This window comes from Leptosomus discolor, chromosome 1, assembly GCF_034619465.1.
Source record: "Leptosomus discolor isolate bLepDis1 chromosome 1, bLepDis1.hap2, whole genome shotgun sequence".
Classification (NCBI taxonomy): domain Eukaryota; kingdom Metazoa; phylum Chordata; class Aves; order Leptosomiformes; family Leptosomidae; genus Leptosomus; species Leptosomus discolor.
Window position 1 is genome coordinate 191,309,698 of NC_141391.1, and position 20,753 is coordinate 191,330,450.

General features: G+C 43.2%; 1 protein-coding gene across 2 annotated transcripts in view; it reads left to right on the forward strand.

The window, feature by feature from the left end:
• Positions 1–657: 657 nt before the first annotated feature.
• ST7 (suppression of tumorigenicity 7) overlaps positions 658–20,753 on the forward strand; it is a 155,679-nt gene continuing 135,583 nt past the window's right edge. Inside the window, exon 1 of one of the 2 annotated variants that reach the window (XM_086473082.1) lies at positions 658–808. In XM_086473082.1, the coding sequence (XP_086329208.1) occupies positions 658–808 (151 nt within the window). The remainder of the gene's footprint in view (positions 809–20,753) is intronic. The other variant, XM_086473090.1, reaches the window with a different exon arrangement.

Here is a 20,753-nt window from a genome sequence, read left to right on the forward strand (position 1 = left end):
AAACCCCAACCATCCCACATGAGCCCTTTTTAGATTAAAGCCCTGCTGCGTGGCGAAAATACCGCCTGAAATTGTTGTTCAAAATCGTAAAGACGTGGAAACAAAGTTGCACGGCTTTTTTTTTCTTTTTTTTTTTCCTTTTTTTTTTTCCTCCCACCCCCCATCTTCGCAGCCTCTTGCTCTTTCCCCGCATTTCATCATGCAGCTGCTGCCGGCGCCGGCTGGGGGCAGGTCCGGAGCTGCCACCGCAGCACATCCCCGTCCTCCCCCGCCCCCCTTCCCCGTTTCACCCCGGGTTTGGGGACCCCTCGCAGCTCCGGGGACTCTTCTTTGAGCGGGCCAGCCCTCGGGGCCGGGCACAGCGGAGGCAGGGGGTTGGGGAAGGGGTGGAGGGGGTAAAACCGGCAGCGGCCCGGGGTGAGGGGGGGGGACACCCGCAGCGCTCCGCGGCCGCGCCCCGCGGCGGGCGGTGCTGTGCGGCGGGCGGGGGGGGGGGGGCCGACTCGGGGAGGCGTGAATCGTCCCACAAATACACGCTGAGAGCTTGTGGCAGCAGAGAGCAGGGTTTGGGTTGGGTTTTTTTTTTTTTGTGCGTGTGTGTGTTTGGGTGGGTTTTTTTTTTCCTTTTTTTTTTTTTTTTTTTTTTCCTCCAAAAACATGGCTGAAGCTGGGACGGGCTTTTTGGAACAGCTCAAGTCTTGTATCGTCTGGTCCTGGACTTATCTCTGGACGCTGTGGTTCTTCATCATGCTCTTCCTGGTCTACATCTTAAGGGTGCCCCTGAAGATCAATGACAATTTAACCACAGGTAGGATGCTCCCCCCCACGCCGCGGGCAGCCGTCCCCCTCCCTGTCCCCTTCCCACGGGGGGCGGCGGAGCCGCCCCCCGTGGGAAGGGGACAGGGAGGGGGACGGCTGCCCGCGGGGGTCCCCGGGTTGATGGGAGGCAGCCGAGGTCCCCCTGGGAATTCACGCCTTCCCCGCAGCCCCTTTCTTGCTGGTAGGGGTGGGATTTTTGTAAGGGGCTGGGGTGGGCAATGTGATTCTTGACTTAAACCCCCGGAAGCCTTGAAGAGAGCTCAGAGGAGAGTTTTCGGAATGCGGGAGCCTTAAAAAACTAGTTGTGCTTGCAGCAAGGGGGACAGGCTCTGGAAATCCCAGCGTCACCCAGAGGGTGCTTTGGGGTGCGCAGGGAGATCATCTGCTGGGAGTTCATCACTCTCTCCTCCTTGGTTTGCCTGCTGGAGTGAGCCACCTGAGGGATGCTTGGTCCTTCTGCCAGCGCCTGCTGGGGTATAAGGGCTGTGGTGGCACTGGAGGAGCTTCTCCAACTCCTCTTTTATGCTGTGAGTAGAGGTGAAGAAGTCCAGATGACTTTAGGGAGTATTGGGCAAACTGTGGCCATGCCCTAGCTGGAGCTTGCTGTTTTCTGGAGTTGTATTTCACACTGGACTTTGACTAAAGGAGTGAACATACTGATTTTTCTCTTTGAGAAAAAAATCAGATGTTTGATTTTTGAGTAGTGGCTTAAGCTATGGGTACTGGTTTTAATGCATAAATGATAAAGAGCAAAACTGCTGTTCCCCCCCCCGGTCATCCTTTTTTCATACTTTCGAGAATAACTGAGAATTTCAGGGGCTTGAGCAAAAACATGCGGCTTGTTCAATTTACAAGCCTAAGTCAGGAACAACCACCAAAAGTAATTTACATCCCTCATGCACCTGGTCTCAATTCATTTCCATAACAGGCTTATCTGATGTAGACTGAGTAAGTATGTAAATACAGACCCATCTTCAGTTGCAGGGCAGTTCAGTCGTTTTGGGAGCTTTCTTAGGAGCAGGTGGCATATACGTGTTTGAGTGATTCCAAAGGAGAGTTATATTTGTGGAAAATTCTTGGTTTCTTTGAAGGATAAAAAAAGGACCTTGGTTATTATGGGGAATATGTATTCGGGGAGTGCGTGGAGCGGAATTAATACCTTTTCCTGTACAATTTATATTATAGTCAAGGATTTTTTTAACAGGATTAAAACTTTTATTATGTTTCTGATAAAAATTAGTTATCAGCTTATTCTTCTGAACGATAATAAAGAATAAGCGTACAAGTTTGCTGGAAGATTATCGCTGTTGCACTGGACTTTGCTTTCACTGTGCAGACTCACGAAGGCGGTGTGCCGCTACTGGGCTGCACCAGCAGTCACTCAGGTGGTGCCAGTCTGAATTGTACAGTTCTGTCTTCATCATGAAATCGCTTGTTTTTTCTTCCTATCTACTGTGATCATTTAATTTCCCCCCAAACAGAGTGAGGAAGGCCATTTGGTTTGGGGGCAGATGAGATGTAGCCCATGTGGCATCCCTGCTGTCGGGAAGCCGAATGTTATCTCAGTGCTCTTTGCTCGTCTTTCTGGCCTGTTCTCATTTGATAAGCCTTTGGCAAATCCAGCATCAAAGGAGAATTTAAAAAAAAATTAAATTCAGCATACTGCAGTTTTCACTTTAAGCGTAAACACAATTAAAAATGACTTCTGAATACAATTTTGGTCAAATTTTCTCAGTATATGTTTGAACAAGTATCGTGTTACTTCTGACATTGCTGCACGCTGGTTAGAACAGGATATAATTCTTGTTCCTTGATTCTTAATAATTTATGTAATGCATATGTGCCAGGTAAACATCGCAGGCTGGGGTTTTTCTGACGCAAAAATGTCAGAATGCTTCGTATTATCATTTCCACTATTGGAAAAAAATTGCAGGCAACCCTTCTGATTTTTTACTGAGTTTGAAGGAACTAATTCTTGATGCACTTTCTCATTTGAAATGTTACTCTAGCCATCTCCAGCTGAGTCACCTTGTTTTTCATTGAAATGTCCCAAAATGCAAGTAAAATGACAGTATGAAATCTATAAATGGGAGAGATTTCATGACTGCATGTTTTAAGCATTGAGGGGCTTAAAAAGACTGAAGAAATTACCAGTAAGTTCCCAAGTGTGTGATGAAAATGAGTTACCAGAGGAGAACAATAGGCACAGTATGGCCTTTATGCATCATCTGTTGCTAAATAGGGTTTATTAAAAAATCAGCACTGGCAATAACATGAGTTTGTTTTGTTTTGTTTTGTTTTTCAAAGCTTTTGTGAACGGATTAAAAATGATCTGATTTATTGTGGATTTTTTTTCTTTCCCGATTGATCACAATGGGATACTGTCACTGGTTTATGGTTCCTCATGAAGTACTGGCCTCAGATGTGGTGCTAATCACAAATATCTCAGTGATGTGAAAATAAAAGTATAAATGTTGCTAATAAAAATTCTGTGTGACGTAAAGAAATGATAAGGTGATTAAAAACAATGACCGGGCATTTTCCCAGAACAAGCTGGATGTGTTGGTGAGTTGAGGTCAAACAAACTGGTTTTCAGTACCAGACGCAGGCTTAGACAGCCAGTAAGAGAAATGCAGTTCTGCAGGTGTGATTTGCACCTCACAAAATAGTGATTTTAAAAGGCTTTAGATAGTTAGATTAAACACTTTAACCTGAGTCCACAGTGGGCTGCTGTGATATGAAGGGCTAGTGTGGCACTTAAGGGAGAGCACCTACCAGAGGGGCTGGTACTTCGTGCTGCTGTGTGACTTGGTTTTTCCATGCCTGATGTCAGTATTTTTAAAAGGGAGTTGAGAAGCTGGAGAAGATAGTGGAGAATGATTTAAAGGCTGGAGGGAAGCATCAGAATAAGAGATTTTTGCTTGGGAGGTGAACAGATTACAGTAAGGAAGTATTATCATGGGGGAGAAATAAATGGCCTTTTAATCATGAGAAGAAGAATGAGAATTGATGATTGGAAGCAGAGGGCAAACTCAATTTAGTCATAATCAGGCATTAATTTTTAACGAACCGTGGATCATCTGCTAAAGGAACCTTTGGGTTCCCCGTGTCTGAGTCTTCAAATCAGATGGCGAAATACGAGTCACTAGTTCATACAGCCTTAAATTGGTTTTCAGCAGTGGGCTGTGAGTTGTGCAATGGCGGCGGTCAGGGTAATTACAGATGGTTTCACCAAATAGTCCAGTGGTCAATTCTAGCATTAAGTTTTATTAAGACGAAGTATGGGGCCTTTTCCCCCCTTTTGATGTTGTACAGGTGTGCACACCCCGAGCATTTGGCAGCTCTGATAGTGCGAGTCAGTCATTCTGTGTGTTTCGTTGGACTTCCAGGCTTGAAAGTCCTCGCAGTTTGGGGCAAGTGTAATTTACTTGTGGAGCACATTACTGTGATATAATCAAAGGGAAATCTGGTCTGTCATATAAAAATATTAATAGTAAATCTGATTGTGGTGTTTCATGTTGGAGTTTTGTTGAAGCTTGATGTGCAAATCAAATCATAAAATCCTTTATGAATAGGAGTGTTTGGACTATTATAACTGTACCATACCATTAGCCAGGAAGCAAGAGAGGAGTCTTACTATGCCAGGCTAAAATATCAAATACAGAATAAGTAGTTGAGGAAGCAGATGTCACCATCTTATTCTGAAATAATTAAAATAAGCATAACTATTTTATATAATGTGCTGTATTTTCCTCTGGCGTTGGCAGTTGCAGTTTCTGAATGCCACATTAATCTGAACTAAGACACACCTCTTGCAAAAATGTGCAACCCTGCTTGTTTTTCCTGACATAATAGTTTGGCTTTCTAGTCATATCCTAAGGAGAGAGTCACAGAAGTTAAACAGTTTCTGATTATTTTATTTATCCTTTCAAAGAGCAACAGAAAGATGGGTTTAATAACCAGAGCATTAAGTGCAACTGGCTTGTGACAAGGCAGACAGGAGGGAAATCTTTGTGTTGCTGAGGGCTGAGAAGTCAGAAAAAGTGTTTTCCTAAAAGTGTGAATAATGAATATATGGGTATGAGCTCTGGGTTGAATCTAGCTCTGTCGGTGTCTGTAGAGTATTATTAACTTTCTGCGGGACATCCCGCTTCAGTTGCACTGGAGCAAGGCCCTGTACTGTCAGTTGAATGTCTAGAGAAAGGAGGGTTAGAAACCTGCAGCATGAAAGAAAAGCAAGTAGTATTGTCCTGCCGGTCCTCTGAGGTTAGCAAGCCCAGGAGAACCACAGCTGGAGGCCGAAGACCACGACACCTTGGTGAGGAGCTGGTGGTAGTGACAAAGTTGTGTTCTGAGGAACACGGTGCCTTTCTTCATTATGATTTTTTTATTATCGTTATTACATTCCTACTGAAATAATTACCTAGGATTTTAATTAATGTGGGATTTGGGACCACGTAATAGGCTTCTCTCAAAGCTCAGAGCCTGGAACACCGCATACGGTGCCAACCATCTGGAGAGGGGAAGAAAGAGGCTGATGTGCAGCAGCGCTTGCAGCACTGGCCAACACCAGATTACTCACTCACAGTCAGGGTTTGTGCATGCATGGGCAGGAGGACAGAGCAGACATGTTCAAAGTGTCTCCTCTGTTCCCTGTAAAATTAGCGTAACAACACTTTCTCTTCATCCAAGAGTCTCTCTGAAGACACAAAATGGAGAGATTTTTAGGCAGCCAGATGCTAGGTGATCTGGTCCACCTCAAATGCATTTGCTGATGTGTGCATTGCACAGGCTTTGGTAAGTAAAGCATTTGGACCGCTCCTATGTCACTGAAACCTCATTTTATGAAAACTGTTCAGTATTTAACCATGAAAGAAAGCTGGGTGTGATTGTATAAGCAGATATACTGCGGGAGATGAAGAGATGGAGCATACCTCTCAGGTTTAGGCTATGCTGTCTTACGGTGGTGGGTGCTGTCGATGAAGCTCATCTTGTCTTTCTGATCTTCCCTTTCTGGCCTTCCTGACCTTGCAGATCTAAACAGGGCACTGGTACGATGTGCTCCAATAGGTTGCAGTGTGAGAAATAAGTAACTTTTCACTCCTATGGTCTCAAATCCAAGTAGCAGCAGAAAACATTCACCTGTTATTAAAATTTAACTGCTGGTCACATTTTTCCTGCTGGTGATGTTTGGCCATCTGGAGCTGTGTGTGCGCAGAGCTACGGTGATAAACAACCCTTAGGGCAGAAGGTTTTTTTGGGGACTGAACGCCTGGATGTTTGTCCTCTGTGAGCCAGGGAGCGTGGCTGTGGGCACTGGTGGTGGGGGCTGCCAGCACCTGCGCAGCGTGCTTGGTCACTGTAGCCACCGTGCGTGTTGCAGTGTGTTTGCTGCGATAGCATCTTGACAGCACAGTCAGGAGGTCCTGTTCCCCCTTTGTAGACTCAAGCCTGGGAAGTTAATCATGAGGGTTGGAAAACATGAACCTGACATAGGCCAGGGAGTTTCAAATGGGTTAAAAATGAGTGAACAGCCTGTTTCTTTTGGGAAGAACAGAAGGACAGTTGCTTTGACGTTTGTGGACTTGCTGGTAGTTTCTTGGCCTTCTTTGGAAGTCATCTGCCGTCGTTGTGTTTTGTTTCCCTGTAAGCATCTGCTGTGTGAACTACAGAAGCGAGTGTGATGGTGTGCCCACGGAAAACCTGGAGCAAAACTCTGATACCACCAAAAAGAGATGGAAAAACTTTTACCTCCCTGCCAGTGCAGTGTAGATTTTATTTTTTTTTTTTTTGGGGGGGGTATGAACTTGACTGTTGAAAGTAAAATTATAAATACATGACCACTTCTGGGAAGGTCAGCATTAATTCTGCATATGGATTTCACAGAATCAGTTCTATATAGATAGTTTACCCACTGGCCACAAATCACTTGTCTTAAAGGAAGTTGTAGCGAGGCGGGGGTTGGTCTGTTCTCCCTAGTAACAAGCGATAGAACAAGGGGAAATGGCCTTAAGCTGCACCAGGGGAGGCTCAGGCTGGATATCAGGAAGAATTTCTTTACTGAAATAGGCATTGGAACAGCCTGCCCAGGGAGGTGATGGAGTCACCATCCCTGGAGGTGTTTAAGAGACGGGCAGATGTTGTACTTAGGGACATGGTTTAGTGGTGTTGGTAGAGCTAGGACCAAGGTTGAACTCGATGATCTTGAAGGTCTTTTGCAATTGAAACTGTTCCATGATTCTATGTAAATGTCATCTTTCCTAAATATTGATCTTATTTTCTGCAGTCCTAATGGAATTGAAGTAAACAGTGTTTTACTGTTAACCTCCGTCTTCAGTTGTATCAGTTACAGCACTGTGAAGCATTCGTAGTGGCTGCTGAGCCTCCAGACAGGGCTTCTATGTTAGGGGTTTCTTTGGTCTGGCTGTTTGTGTTTTGCAAAAAAAATAGTTGTTACTTGGATATAGGCTAATATTCAAGATCTTATTATAAAACAGATTTTAACTGTTTTAAGCATGTGTATTTTCATCATGATATGCTTGGAAACTCCCTTTAATTTTTAAGAAAAATAATATGATGTGCATGAAAGTAGTGTGTTATTTTTGACAAAAGCCTTTATAGATGAAACTTGGTATTCTTGTGGGGGAAAAAACCCTTACAAAACTTGTTAGAACAGTTCCTGATGGATGCAGTGTACAGTGATACTTGTTTTCTATGAATTTTGGCATTTCTTCGTGTTTGGTTTTTTTGGTTGAGCTTAATTTTTCAATCAGCAGCAAATGCAAGAAACTGTTTGAAGTTTGTAGCATATGCAAGGTTTTCAGAAAATACTTTAAAAAATGTACTTTCATGTTACAAAAGCTCTAGAAGATTTGCAGCCAGTATTTCAGGGGAAATGTGTAAGCCAGAGCCTTCAAAATAATATTTGATAAAATCTTGAGCGAGCTTACTGTAACGCTGTCTGATATGCAACCATGGAGTTTTACTGCCAGCTTCTAACTAAGGTCTAAAGTCCTCCGTGCACTGATGAAAATCTTCAGAAGTGCTTCTAAAATTGCGTATGTGTAATGGGATTTTCCCAAAGCATCCGCTGAGTGCCCAGATAAATTTAGTCCAAAAGAACTTAAGTCCCATTGTTCACAGAGGTCGTAGGTCCTAATTTTCTGAGCAGCGGTGAAAATACTATGATTCTAGATTAAAGGAACGATTTAAAACAGATTTTTTTTCCCCCTGGTTATTTTGTAAATAAAGCAAATACAAAAATCTATATTACAAATTTGCATTTGTGAAAGATGCAAGAAGTGCTAAGTGGTGTCAGTGTCTGAAGGCCTGAAAAGAGAGAGAAATACGTAATTCTGTGCCAAAGCTCTGAATGAAGTGAAAGACAGAAGGACATGATACCTGCCTTGAGAGCAACACCTAGCAGGAATTAGGAAGGTGATGTTGGATAAAACAAGGATTTTGGGGGGAATGATATGGCTGGGTTTTAAAGTGGGTGCTGAAAACTGCAGTGTCTCTGAGAGGAACTATGCAGAGTCTAGCAAAGACACATTGCTAGCATAAGGAAGCTGAAACTGTTTATCTAATCATCGAGAAGCTACAGGAGCAACCTGACGGTAACTAAGCCAGAGTAAGAGCTTTAGTATAGTTGACAGACATATAGTAAGCTTCCTAAATATTTAGAGTTAAAATGCATGTGTTACACTTGGCAGAATTGGGGCCAAATCATCCGCAGTCTGAAGGAGTAGCCTGACTGTGAGACGTGCTGCGTGCAATGCCCTCACTATCGTAGAAACAAAGAATTGAGAGGTGATTGCTTACACTGTAAGCTATATGGTGGGAAGAAAATAACAGGTACTAAAATAGCCTTTAATACAGGGGAGACCAATGTTACAAAAAAGGGTGTCTGCAAGCTGAATCCATAGGAATTCACGTGTAAAGTATGTTTTTAAAGGAGGTTTTTTATGATGTGTGTGTTTGGACCCAACTATGATGGCAAGCGATGCTATGGCTTTGCAGCTTTGGCTATTAAGACCGTCAGTGTGATGAGGATTGCCAAGCTCAAATACTGGGAGAACTGGGAGTGAAATCTAATGGCCCATGATAAACAGGAGAGCTGACTAGTAAAAACGCTATCGTGCTGAGATTTAAAATAAACCAACACCCAGCTGGAAGCAATTGCTGACGGTGTGCAGGTACGCTGTGCAAGCACAGAGGCTCTGATAGTCCCCGAATGTGCCAGGGCTTCTGTGCATGTGCCAGACCACTGTCCCCACCGAGTCCAAGGTTCGTTGCGTAGCTCGGTCAGCTGTCAAGCTCCATGCTTGAGGGAGAGTTACTTGTCTTGCTGGCAGGTGATAAAGCAAATAAAACCACTTCAGTGGAGTAGTCAACACGGATTCACTACGGGGAGATCATGCTTGGCCAATCTGACAGCCTTTTGTGATGGCATGACTGGCTGGGTGGATGAGGGGAAAGCAGTGGATGTTGTCTACCTTGACTTCAGCAAGGCTTTTGACACTGTCTCCCATCACACACTCACAGGGAAGCTTAGGAAGTGTGGGATGGATGAGTGGACAGTGAGGTGGATTGAGAACTGGCTGAACGACAGAGCTCAGAGGGTTGTGATGAGTGGCACAGCTGGAGACCTGTGGTTAGCTGAGTTCCCCAGGAGTCAGTACTGGGTCTGGTCTTGTTCAACGTGCTCATCAGTGTCCTGGATGAAGGGACACAGTGCACCCTCAGCAAGTTTGCTGATGACACAAAACTGGGAGTGGCGTCTGATGCACCAGAAGGCTGTGCTGCCATTCAGTGAGACCTGGACAGGTTGGAGAGGAAATGAATGCAGTTGAACAAGGGCAAGTGTAGGGTCCTGCACCTGGGGAGGAATAACCCCACGCACCAGTACAGGCTGGGGGTTGGCCTGCTGGGGAGCAGCTCTGCAGAGAAGAACCTGGGAGTCCTGGTGGACAGCAAGTTAACCATGAGCCAGCCATGTGCCCTTGTGGCCAAGAAGGCCAATGGTGTCCAGGGGGGCATTAAGAAGTGTGTGCCCAGGAGGTTGAGGAAGGTTCTTCTCTCCCTCTACTCTGCCCTGGTGAGGCCACATCTGGAGTACTGTGTTCAGTACTGGGCTCCCCAGTTCAAGAGGGACAGGGAACTACTAGAGAGAGTCCAGCGGAGGGCTACAAAGATGATGAGGGTGCTGGAACATCTCTCTTACGAGGAAAGGCTGAGAGACCTGGGTCTCTTTAGCCTGGAGAAGTCTGAAAGGGGATCTTATCGACACTTACAAATATCTAAAGGGCAGAGGATGGGGCCAGACTCTTTTCAGTGGTGCCCAGTGACAGGACAAGGGTCAACAGGCACAAACTGGAGCACAGGAAGTTCCACCTGAACATGAGGAAAATCTTCTTTACTCTGAGGGTGACAGAGCACTGGAACAGGCTGCCCAGGGAGTCTGTGGAGTCTCCTTCTCTGGAGATACTCAAAACCTGCCTGGACGCAGTCCTGTGCGACCTGCTTTAGGTGAACCTGCTTTAGCAGAGGGGTTGGACTAGATGGTCTCCAGAGGTCACTTCAAACCCCCACCTTTCTGTGATTCTGTGAAGTGGTGACCTATGTTGGGTGACCGAGCAGTTTCTCCTGGACTAAAATTTACAGAAATGAACATCACTGTCAGATGATGATGATGAAGATGCAGTCTTTTGTGCAGCAGTTGCAACAAGTTGGGATTCAGCTTTTTTTATAACAAGACTTGTTGTTTAAGAAGATATTTTATATTTAACAAAATAAGGCCCCACTCCAGCTATCTGTTGGTGTGTTGACTGCAACTGAGAGTTATGTTGAATTGTACAGGGAGAACTAAGCACAGGGGAATGGGACCCTGATCCTGCAAATCTTTAATGGCATGGTTTGATCTGCAAGCATAGGTCAGGGATTTACTGCAAAGGTAGTTAATATGCATGAATTCTTAACGACCGGGGCCTCAAAAATTTACCAAGATACTGCACGAAGCCTGTAGCAAAACTGGGGATAGAGTCCCCAGTCTCTTCAGTCCAAAGGCAGTTTTCTGTCTTGTGATTTGATGGTTGCATGTGAGCTTTACCTTTTTTACTGGAGCTGCTTCAGGAACGTGTTTAGGGGATTTGTCAAAGAATATAAGACAAAATCTAGCTTGGTCCTGTGGCCAGACTGTGAGGTGCTTGTGGAGGATGTGACTCCTCTGTTGGCTGTTAAAGGGGGTGTCTGAAGGCCCCTTCCACCTGTTTTTAAATTAGCTCTTTGTGGCACTGGAGGCATGTATTGAAAGATTGTGTTATAAACTCCAGCTTGTCCTCGTGTCTGTGAAGTGCCATGTGGACCAGTGATGCTGTGTAAATACTAATGAGTGAAAGTTGCTTTGTAAACTCCCCACACAGGCTAATTGGATTTTTTTTATGTTCCTTAGTTGAGCACTGAAGAAGGGCAACTGATTTTAACACTGAGAACACTAAGCTTAAGCAATGATAATGCATTTAAAGACAAGAGTTAATGTCGTGCTTTCAGCAGACAGAACAAACAAGTTGTTACTGTTAAGCCTGAGGAAAGGACCTAAATTCAAAGTCCAAATCAAATTTCGCCAGCTGCTGTGAGAAGACAAAGATTTATTATTGTGGAGTCTGAACTGGAGATTTATCACTCTGGTAGATTCAATGCTGAAGTGATTAAGTGCACTTAAATATACCAATTAGAAGGATGAAAGCTATAGGGCAAAAATGAAATGCAGCCATGGTAAGATTCCTTTTCTGCACAGTGTGCCAACTGCAACCATGAGATTTAATTTCCAGCTCACTTTCTAGAAATAAACTTGGCTTATTAAATGTCAAGCCTGTTAGGTTGATACGTTAGGTCTTGTGCTCAGCAGCAAGACACTCAGATCGTATTCAAAGCACAAGAAATGCTATCGTCATCGTTGTTTTATTTTTTAGTGCTGCCATTCATTTCTCAAGAAAATATGCTTGTAACCTGAGAGTGCCATAGATGTTGATCTTCACATAACTAAATGTTTTGGTGGTATTGCCTGTATGTTTTATGCTGAGGACTGAAAATTGTTTACAGTGTGGCTTGGTCTGGAGCAAGGTTATATGATCCACTAATGCACTTAATCTTCCATGTGAAATTTCTCTTGCTATTTTTGATTCCAGAGTGAACTTGATAGCAGCGTACCCAGCTGGTATGTTTTACACAAACCTCAGTTTAGAGTCCCAGACCAGTCATTTCCTCAGTTTTTGGAGAGAAGGTTAAACCAGATCCTGTTAGGAGAAGGCGTGCAGCTGGCCCCTCGTACCCTGTGCAGGGGACAAGGGGACAGAGAGTCCCCAAGTGCGACTCAAGACACTTCTCGAGCAGAAGCCAACTTTGCGCAGCAGCAGGATGCTGCAGCTGAGCTGGTGAGCCCTCCTTGCTATGAGAAGGAGATGAGGAGGTGTTGTGCAGGGCTGCACTGATGCAGACCTACGGCTTTTAGGAGCCAGAAGTGTCTCCTCGATAGCACTTGGCCTTATGTATTTATCTGCCTGCTCAGGGTAGGCTACTGTACCGTGCTGCATTGGGTGGTATAGAAGTGCCTTGTGGTCCCTATGTCTGTCCAGCCCTTTGGGTCAGGACAAAGGAGGAGTGATATAAGCACAAGAGAATCTCCTTAGCAATAAATACTGTCCTGCATATTCCTAATTTGCATTTCCTCCAGAAATCCTTGTTAAGAGTCTATGGTTTAAAAGTGCTGACCACAGCTGTGTTATCAGCAGCCCCAAAAGCCATGTAGTCTTGGGGGGGAACACAAACCATAAGGATCTCTCATTAGCTCCAGGACTTCTGAAGGTGCCTGGCCTGCAGAATTTCCCTAGACCTGGCAAGTGAGGGTTTGGCCTGTGTTACAGTTAGGGGCATTTTGTCAGTGACACTGTGGGAGCTAGAGTTTTTACCCTTGATGTCCTAGCGTAGCTCCCCTCCCTCTTGTGAGGAATAAGTAGGAGCTGTGCTGTGTGGGGCTAGAGAGGTGGATAGGGCTTTCTGAGTCCCTGACTCCAGTCCTCAGTCATATTCTATGTTATCTTCCCATAAATGACTGCACTGAAAGATTTTTCTGGAACTTGATAACTTTCTTGACGATCAGAAACCTTGCTCTTACTCCAGCCCAGATGTATTCATGCCTGGCTTGCACACATTTGCGCTTGTGACAGCTCTCTCCTTTACCTTCAGAAACTGCACCGCTGCCATGAGGACTGATTCCCAATGCACTCACATGGGTTTTTCCCTCCTTGTCCTCCCCTTGTGAGGCTGAGTCAGTTAGGCTGTCCTAGCCTGCTCTCCTAAAAAGGCTGGATGTCCTTGATCATACTAGTAATACTCTACTCTTTCAGTTTTCTATCCGTTTCATAATTAGGCAATCAGCGTTGTATGTCGTACAGCAAGGTAAAGCTTTGTTAACTGCCTTATACAATGTAATTAATCTTTCCTGACTTCCACTGGAAATATTTTGCTGTGTAGTCATATGGTTAAAATTGCCTTTTTTTATGTCGGTATCTCCGTGGTGGATTGTAGCAGCATGTGGTCATATAGTAGGTGTGGACCTGTCACGCCAGCTGACCAGCTGCAAGCAGAAACCCTTGCTGGTCCCTTGCCCTTTGCACCATTAACTTTGATCTTCCTTCTCTGGCAGCTCATACCGGCCTTTTTCTGCACCCTTCTGGTTTTGGTAATGAAAATATTCAGTATGGTTCAGTTGACAGCTCCATGGACTCCCCTCATAGCTCAGTGCTCCCAGGCAAGCTGCAGGTTTCTCCATCTCTGCCAGTTCCTCTCGCTCCTCCCCACGTCTCCTGTTTTAACTAGCTTCCTGTGACACTGTCAAATACTTAACTGAAATCCAGACAATTTAGAGCTACTCATTTTTCTTGCCTAGGAAACTGGCTATTTTTAATAGAGGGACACATCTAGTTGATCTGGCATGATTTATTTATTTTGAGTTTTATCCAATTCTTCATTTACCTCTGCTGCTTAATTTATTGTTATCTTTAAAATTCTGAAGTTTCACATAGTATTGCTTTGTCAGTAGCGCAGTAGCTTGGGTCTGCGTATTAAATGTAGAAGTATGAGGTATTCTGGCATAATTTGTGGAGTTTCATCAGTTTATTAAAACTGTCTTGATGCTGGGCTTGATTTTTCAAATGCTACTTCTTTCAGTAAGGTGATTTATGTATATTCCCTTTATCTCGTACTCAGCCATGTCTTGAATGTGTTAAGCACTTTGTTTCTGCTGTCACAATATCTCTTTTCTTGCACTTACTTTTATTAATTTTTTCCTCCACATTCAACAGTTTTGTTCCCATTCAAAAGTGAAATAAGTATTCACTTTGTTTTGGGGACTTCTGTATCCTGTTTCTTACCTTGCTGTCTTATTATTTATTTTGTCGGAGTAATCTTACTGGTTTGCTGGGTTTATTTTGATATAAAGTGTTTTTATACAACTCTTAAGGTATAACTCAGTCTGACTTTTAGCAGATACAATTTTATTTCTGTGCCTTTTGTCCTCACTAAAGCAGAGGGGAATCTTTGAACATCCCACGTCTTGTGGTGTTACTTGTACAGGGCTGATGCAGCTTTGTTTTAAAGCCTTAGCTGATAGTTTGGTGTCTATGAGGTAGAAATGGAATTTTACTTTCCACTGGTGTTTTGAGAAAGTCTATGTTGCAGTTCTGGCCTCCTTGAAGCAGTCTGCAAAGCTCCTGCTGATACTAGTGAAACAACTGTGTTGCCCTGAGAGTTCTTTGACATTAGGTCCTGGTAGAAGAGGGTGTTTAGCATGAATGACTAACAAACACCCCCCAGCAATCTGAAACAAGTCTGCACATTTCACTGCTTTCCTGTGTTTGGAGCCTCACAGCTACCAAGAAACTGAGAACTGATAGCAGTGCAGGTTAGACAGCATTAAATAAAGATATTTAGTGAGTATCATGTGTTAAAAAAGCTGACTTGATGAACTTTACACAATATAAGCCAAACCAAATAATTAGTAAATCACTCCGCTGAAAATTTTGGGTGCTTCAAGTATTGTTCTACTGTATTCTAAAACTCAGGTAGCTCTAAAATTCCCAAGTGTTCTGCAGGCCACATTCAAGCTGGCAATGACTGATTATGGAACAACATTCTTATTAGGCAACTGATTTGATTTAGATTTCTGAAAAATTATATAGTACTGTCCCCCTTGTGTTTGAGGGTCTAGGTCTATAACTAACACAGCTCTACAAATGCCCTGTTGGGTGAGGTGCAGAGCCAGCGGTGTGCAGGACTAGTCAGCATCGTTTGCTACTTTCCTTAGATGAGCTAGTAATACAGGCTTGAAAAAAATACCCTGTAATATCTTCATTACAAATCCGTTCTTCCCTAGATACGGTGGAGTTCCTCTTCCTGGATGGCGGGAATGCGTGGGTTTGTGCACCACAACAGTCTCCACTTTACTGCAGGGCTGTTGGGGGCCATGTTGTTTGTTGGCGCAAGTGAGACCAGCTGCCCGTCGGTTATTGTGAGGTGGCTCGGTAGCTGTAAATGCTGACCCAGCCTGGTTCACCGGGAGGGCAGCTGCTGCCTGGGGATCACCCAAGATCTTGTCCTCCACTCTGCGTTATGACCCCTTTACATCTTTGCACTGGACCCTTAGAGCTACAGAGGAGTTTGTGGTTTAGCCCAGGGTGAACGCTGGAGACTTTCTTAGTTTAAAAAAAAACCCAAACAATAATTCAAAAAACAGGCACAGAGAGAATCCACAGAGAGCTTCTCTGGCCGTTGAGCTCCCTTATATACACAGCCCTCTGTAAATTGCAGTTGTCCTCTTTCCAGCGCACATGCACGTGGTCCTTCTGCAACAGGCAGAAAAATCAATAATAAACAGTAAATGAATAACGAAAGGCCTGCCAACCAAAACCTCTCTTCTTTAATTTTGTGTTTCTTTCTCTTTTCTAATCTAATGTGACAGAAACATTTAAGGGAGAAAGATGCTGGAAGCAGTGAGATTTTATGAAGCCTTTTCTCACAAACACCTTTGTTTTAGGAGCAAAGGGGCTGGTGGTGGCTGGGGGGGGGGAAACTTCACCCTTCAGAAATTTTCTCCTTGTGTAAGGGTCGAAAACCCCTTGCACTAACCGAGTAGGCAGCAATGTGTCTTGTGTAGGATGGGCTTTACGGTTCTCTGGATTTATTTTTATTTGTATACCGAAGCAGTACTGAATACCTGTGCCCTCACCAGCTGTATCTGAGCCTGCCTTTTAACTAAGGGCTTTGTCCTCTTCCTTTCTCCTTCCTCCTTAGATATTTATCTGTCTTTTGTCTTTAAGGTGAAAATAAATTGATATTAAAAGTATCTTTTCTGTTCTGGTTTATAGAATTAGTTTATTTGGGGTGTGTGTTTTAAACATGCAGACCTACAGGGCAATGTTTTCAGAAGCACTCGTGGTATTTCATCATCTAGATGCTTTAGTCAGCCATTAGTTTACATATTAACATGTACTTATTTATATACTCTTTATAATAAGCATAGTAATAAACTAGAAAGTCCTTTGCTAACTGAAAGAAAAGCATTAACTATTTAATATACAATATATTATGTGCATCTATAATGGCATAATATCCTTTTACTCCTATGCTAGTGTAATTCTGTACAGTGCATCATAGCCATTGTTTTGCAGGAAGTTACGCTGTCAGTTTGGAATAAAAGTTAATATTAAAGAGGTGTGAGAACACCATAAAATAATAACAAACCAAAAATACACAGCAATTCGAACAAATTTGGTTATGGTGTTTGCTTTGTGTGAAGGCCATAGTTCAGCAAGATGAAGGTTAGCTGACTGAGGTCCTCAACATTGTTCTTAAAATATACATCCCTCTGGTCGGGGGATCGCCTACACTATACGTGCAAACTGAAGTTTGAATTCTGTTCTTAATTGATAGTGAACAAAATAAACTGCATATTTATTTACAGAGACCATGAACATTACGATTGGGCATGTTGCAGTTTAAGTTTAGTAGAAGGGATTAATTGAATTTGTTTATGAGGGGGATAAAATTATAGTTTCAGTTCAGCAGATGTTTATCATGCAGAAAATTAACTGGAAGCCAATGTACTTGCATTTCAGTCACTTCCGTTTCCTAGTGGTTGCTATTCAGATGAGAACAGTAGGATTAGATTTTTGTTCTATGCTATTGGTTTGTAGGTATTTTTTCCCCTTGTATTTGCTAGTTCCCTTCTGGTCTGTTCCTTAGTGCATGGTGCCCTGCATGGTGCCTTGCCTAGGCTGCCTTAAACAGATTTTGCATATGATACACAGTATTGTGGGCAGAAGTGGCAAAGTCCATGTACAGTTTATGCACTAGAGGGCATGCTGTTAAAGACACAGGAGGCATCCATTGACAAGGAGGGGAGGCCGTGGCCTGTGGGGAACATAGTCTGAAAAAACGTTAGGTCTGATAGTGTGTCAGAGACCTAAAAAGGGTCGTCATTAGTTTCTGATAGCTATTGCACGCACACACAGACACAGCCCCATGCAGCCATCATGTGAATGGGATGGAGCCCCTTCATACGCAAGCAGAGACCCTTAACTGTCATTATATTACACCAAAGTTATCCGCGGAGGGGAAGTGTTAAGTTGAACACAGTCACGTGATAGGTAAGAAATATAGTTGTAGGGCCATCCTACAACTGATGTAGTTGTAAGGCGAAGTCAAGTCCCACCCTTGACCTTCAGAAGTCTGCTTGTGAGGTGGTCCTCTGGATTGCTTTTACAAGGTCAGATGAAAGATGAGGTTCATAAGACCCAGGTCCTGGGCTACAGTAAATTGAGGGAACAATGGTGACTGCCATAAAGCCAGATTGTTTTAAGTAGGACAAAAAAAGGAAAACGCAGGACTAGAAGACTGATGTTGTCTCATATTTGTCTTCCTGAAGCAATTACCACAAAATAAGCTAGGTTGCAAGTTTGAAACAGTTGTGGTGATGGGTGCTGCGTCTGTGTTCCAGTGCTCCTGCAGGCTGCGAGCTTAAAGACAGTGAAGACAATTTACATTGGAGTGCTGAGGAAGTAACTGGTACCAGCCTGCCTGCCTTTGCTCAACTCACTGCCTCAACTGTCAAGTCCACAAAGCATTTTTAGAGACTTAAAGTAATTTTTAAGGCTCTGGAAAACTCATGCTAGTTTATCCTGCAGCATTGGGTGGCAGCCTGCAGTGGTTGAGGAGCTTCACCCCAACACCGAGTGCTGCCTGTGCTGCGTGGCAGGAGTGGGGTGGGCAGCAGGAGGTGAGCGAGCCCCTGCCAGAGCTTCCGGCTGCCCTCCTGCAACACAGCCTAACCTGCAGCAGAAGGCAGCCTTCAAAGGCTAGTGCAGAACATCCCTGCACGTACAGCCCTTCCCTGGACCACGACTCGGGGTGCTTTCCTGTGGAGCCTATTATAAGCACAGTCTGACATGTGCCCAACTCTGGCTGGCTTATTCTGTACAAACAGCAAAATTTTCCTGAAGGTTCGTCTCCTCCCTAGTTGTTATTAGATAGCTCTTGTGTATCATCGGTCTGAGCATTTGTGTATATGTTCAGACATATTTGTTGTTGTTGGTTTTGTGTATGTACAAATTAAAGGTGGTGGTTTGTTTATTTTATACCCACCCCCACCCCAAATACAGCTGATCTATTCAGGAACCTGTTAACTATGGACAGTGATGCAAGTCTTAAAAAATACCCCTTTTGATTCAATATAATCTTTATAAAAGAAGAATATCTATATTGCTCATTTTATTTTGTCATTTGACATTTTTAATGAGGGATTTGTCAGGAAAGAAGTTATTGCTTTCCTTTGATGCTTATATCTGCCTTGCTAAAACAATCATATAGCAGGTTTTCTTTTATAAATCATTGTGCTTTTATAGATCAAATCAACTGAGCTCTAGTTCTGTTCATTCAGTTTATTCTCTAGCTGCTTTATGTCCTTTCTCTGGACTGCCATTGGTATTTTGTGTACGCACAATAGCATCATTTAAAAATACAAGCATATAGGTGTTTGCAGCTGCTCAGAGAGTTAAAACAGACCTTTCAACATCAGGGGCCTCTAGAATAGCGCACGTCTGCTTCATTGGGATTTTAACCGTGAGCTAGATTTGGGCTCAGGTGACTAGACTTTATACGGCTGTGTGTTAAATACTAGCTCCCACCTTTATGCAACCTATGCAGACAGACCAAAGATAAATGTAAGCAATAAAAGATGAAAAATAGCACTGCAGGTATGGTTTAGAGTAGGTTGCCAAGTATTGAGCAGGTCTCAGGGTTTTGTAATGCCAGGTCCCCACCTGCTTCATGGTTATTAAATTGATTTTTGTGTGTGGCTTGCACTAAGTGAACCATGACTTCAGCTAAGCAGACTTACAATGAGGCATATTAGTTTGAAGCAATTTAAATACTTAAAATTTTTGTCTCTAAAGTATTTTAGTAAGACCAGTCTCTTTTATGACATATGTTCATAAATGGAACAAAAATATTTGCTAGTATCTATCAAGGCAACAGCTTAACTAAGACTTAGAGAGATTTCAAAGAGAGAATACAAGAAAACAAATTTGTATGGCAGCTCACATTGAATGTCATGGTCATAGGCATAGGTGTTCTGTTCTGTTGAGTCATCTCCTAACATCTCTTTGCATAATATATGTATCAGCCTTGTCCTCACTTGCATTTAACATGGTATAAGATAATTGGCAGGGCAGTGATTTTTAAAGGATAGCTGCCTTGGTAGGCAATGCCCTTTGTTAGCTTACCACATCTTCTAATGCCAAACAACAATGGCAAGGTCAGAAGAATTAAAAGAAGTTTACATGTTAAGTGGTTTCTTACAGAAATACTTTTAACAGCTGAATTTGTCCCATTGTATTGCAACATTTGAAGCTGAGAACATAGAAGTGAATGTGAAATATAAGTGGGCCTTACTGTGTATTTTTCATCAAAAACAATTCTTCATATGTAAAGGAAAAGGTAAATAGTGCCTGATTTATTTCTCAAGTGTTATCCAGTATAATTTGAGTGTCAAGTTCTCATTTGCTCTCCAGGTTTTAAATGAGTGATAACTTTCTCACACACTCTTCCTCCAGTTGTGACTGAATTTACTTTTTTCTTGCTTCAGCCATATCACCACAGCCACTTCCCAAATTTACAGCACATGGAGGAACACAGACAATGATATGGAAAGAATTCAGACTCCATGTGTCACTTTCTTTTTACAATTTTAAAACCAAGTTTAGGTGAAAAGCTGTTACAATCTAGCTGTGTGGTGCAAGTGAGACCATAACAGCTTACCTTTCCATACTTGCATCCTCTGTGAAACCCTCGAGGAGCCATTGCAGATAACATAAAAGGTATTGCATCTTTGCTAGCATTTATTTTAATTTCTTCTACTCATGCTTGGAACTAGGCTGTCTGCTTTCCTGGGAAAGGGCCTTTAACTGAAAATAAATAGTCAGGAAGGATGGGTTTTAATTGCCATGGAAGTTCATTTCCAGTGGTCAGATACATGAGTTCAATGTGTTGTAAGGGAGAATGGGAAATGATGCTTAATAAGCTGGAGACTGGCATCCAGAAATTACCAAGAAGCCGTGTCTTCATTAGCCACAACAGCGATTTTTCTCTCTTTGTCCCTCATAAATCTTGACTTTTTTACTCCGAAGGTAACTGAATCCCTGGCTGTTACATAGCCCTGACCTGGGAGTATGGAGAGTAAAAACCAACTGAATCATGGTTAGATTTCATTCAGCTTGAAAGCTAATGCACTTGAGGCCTCCTATGGGAAACTCCTCATTGCTGTTGCCCACCTGACTTACGCTGCAAAAGCAGGTATACATCTGGACAGATGTGACAAGACA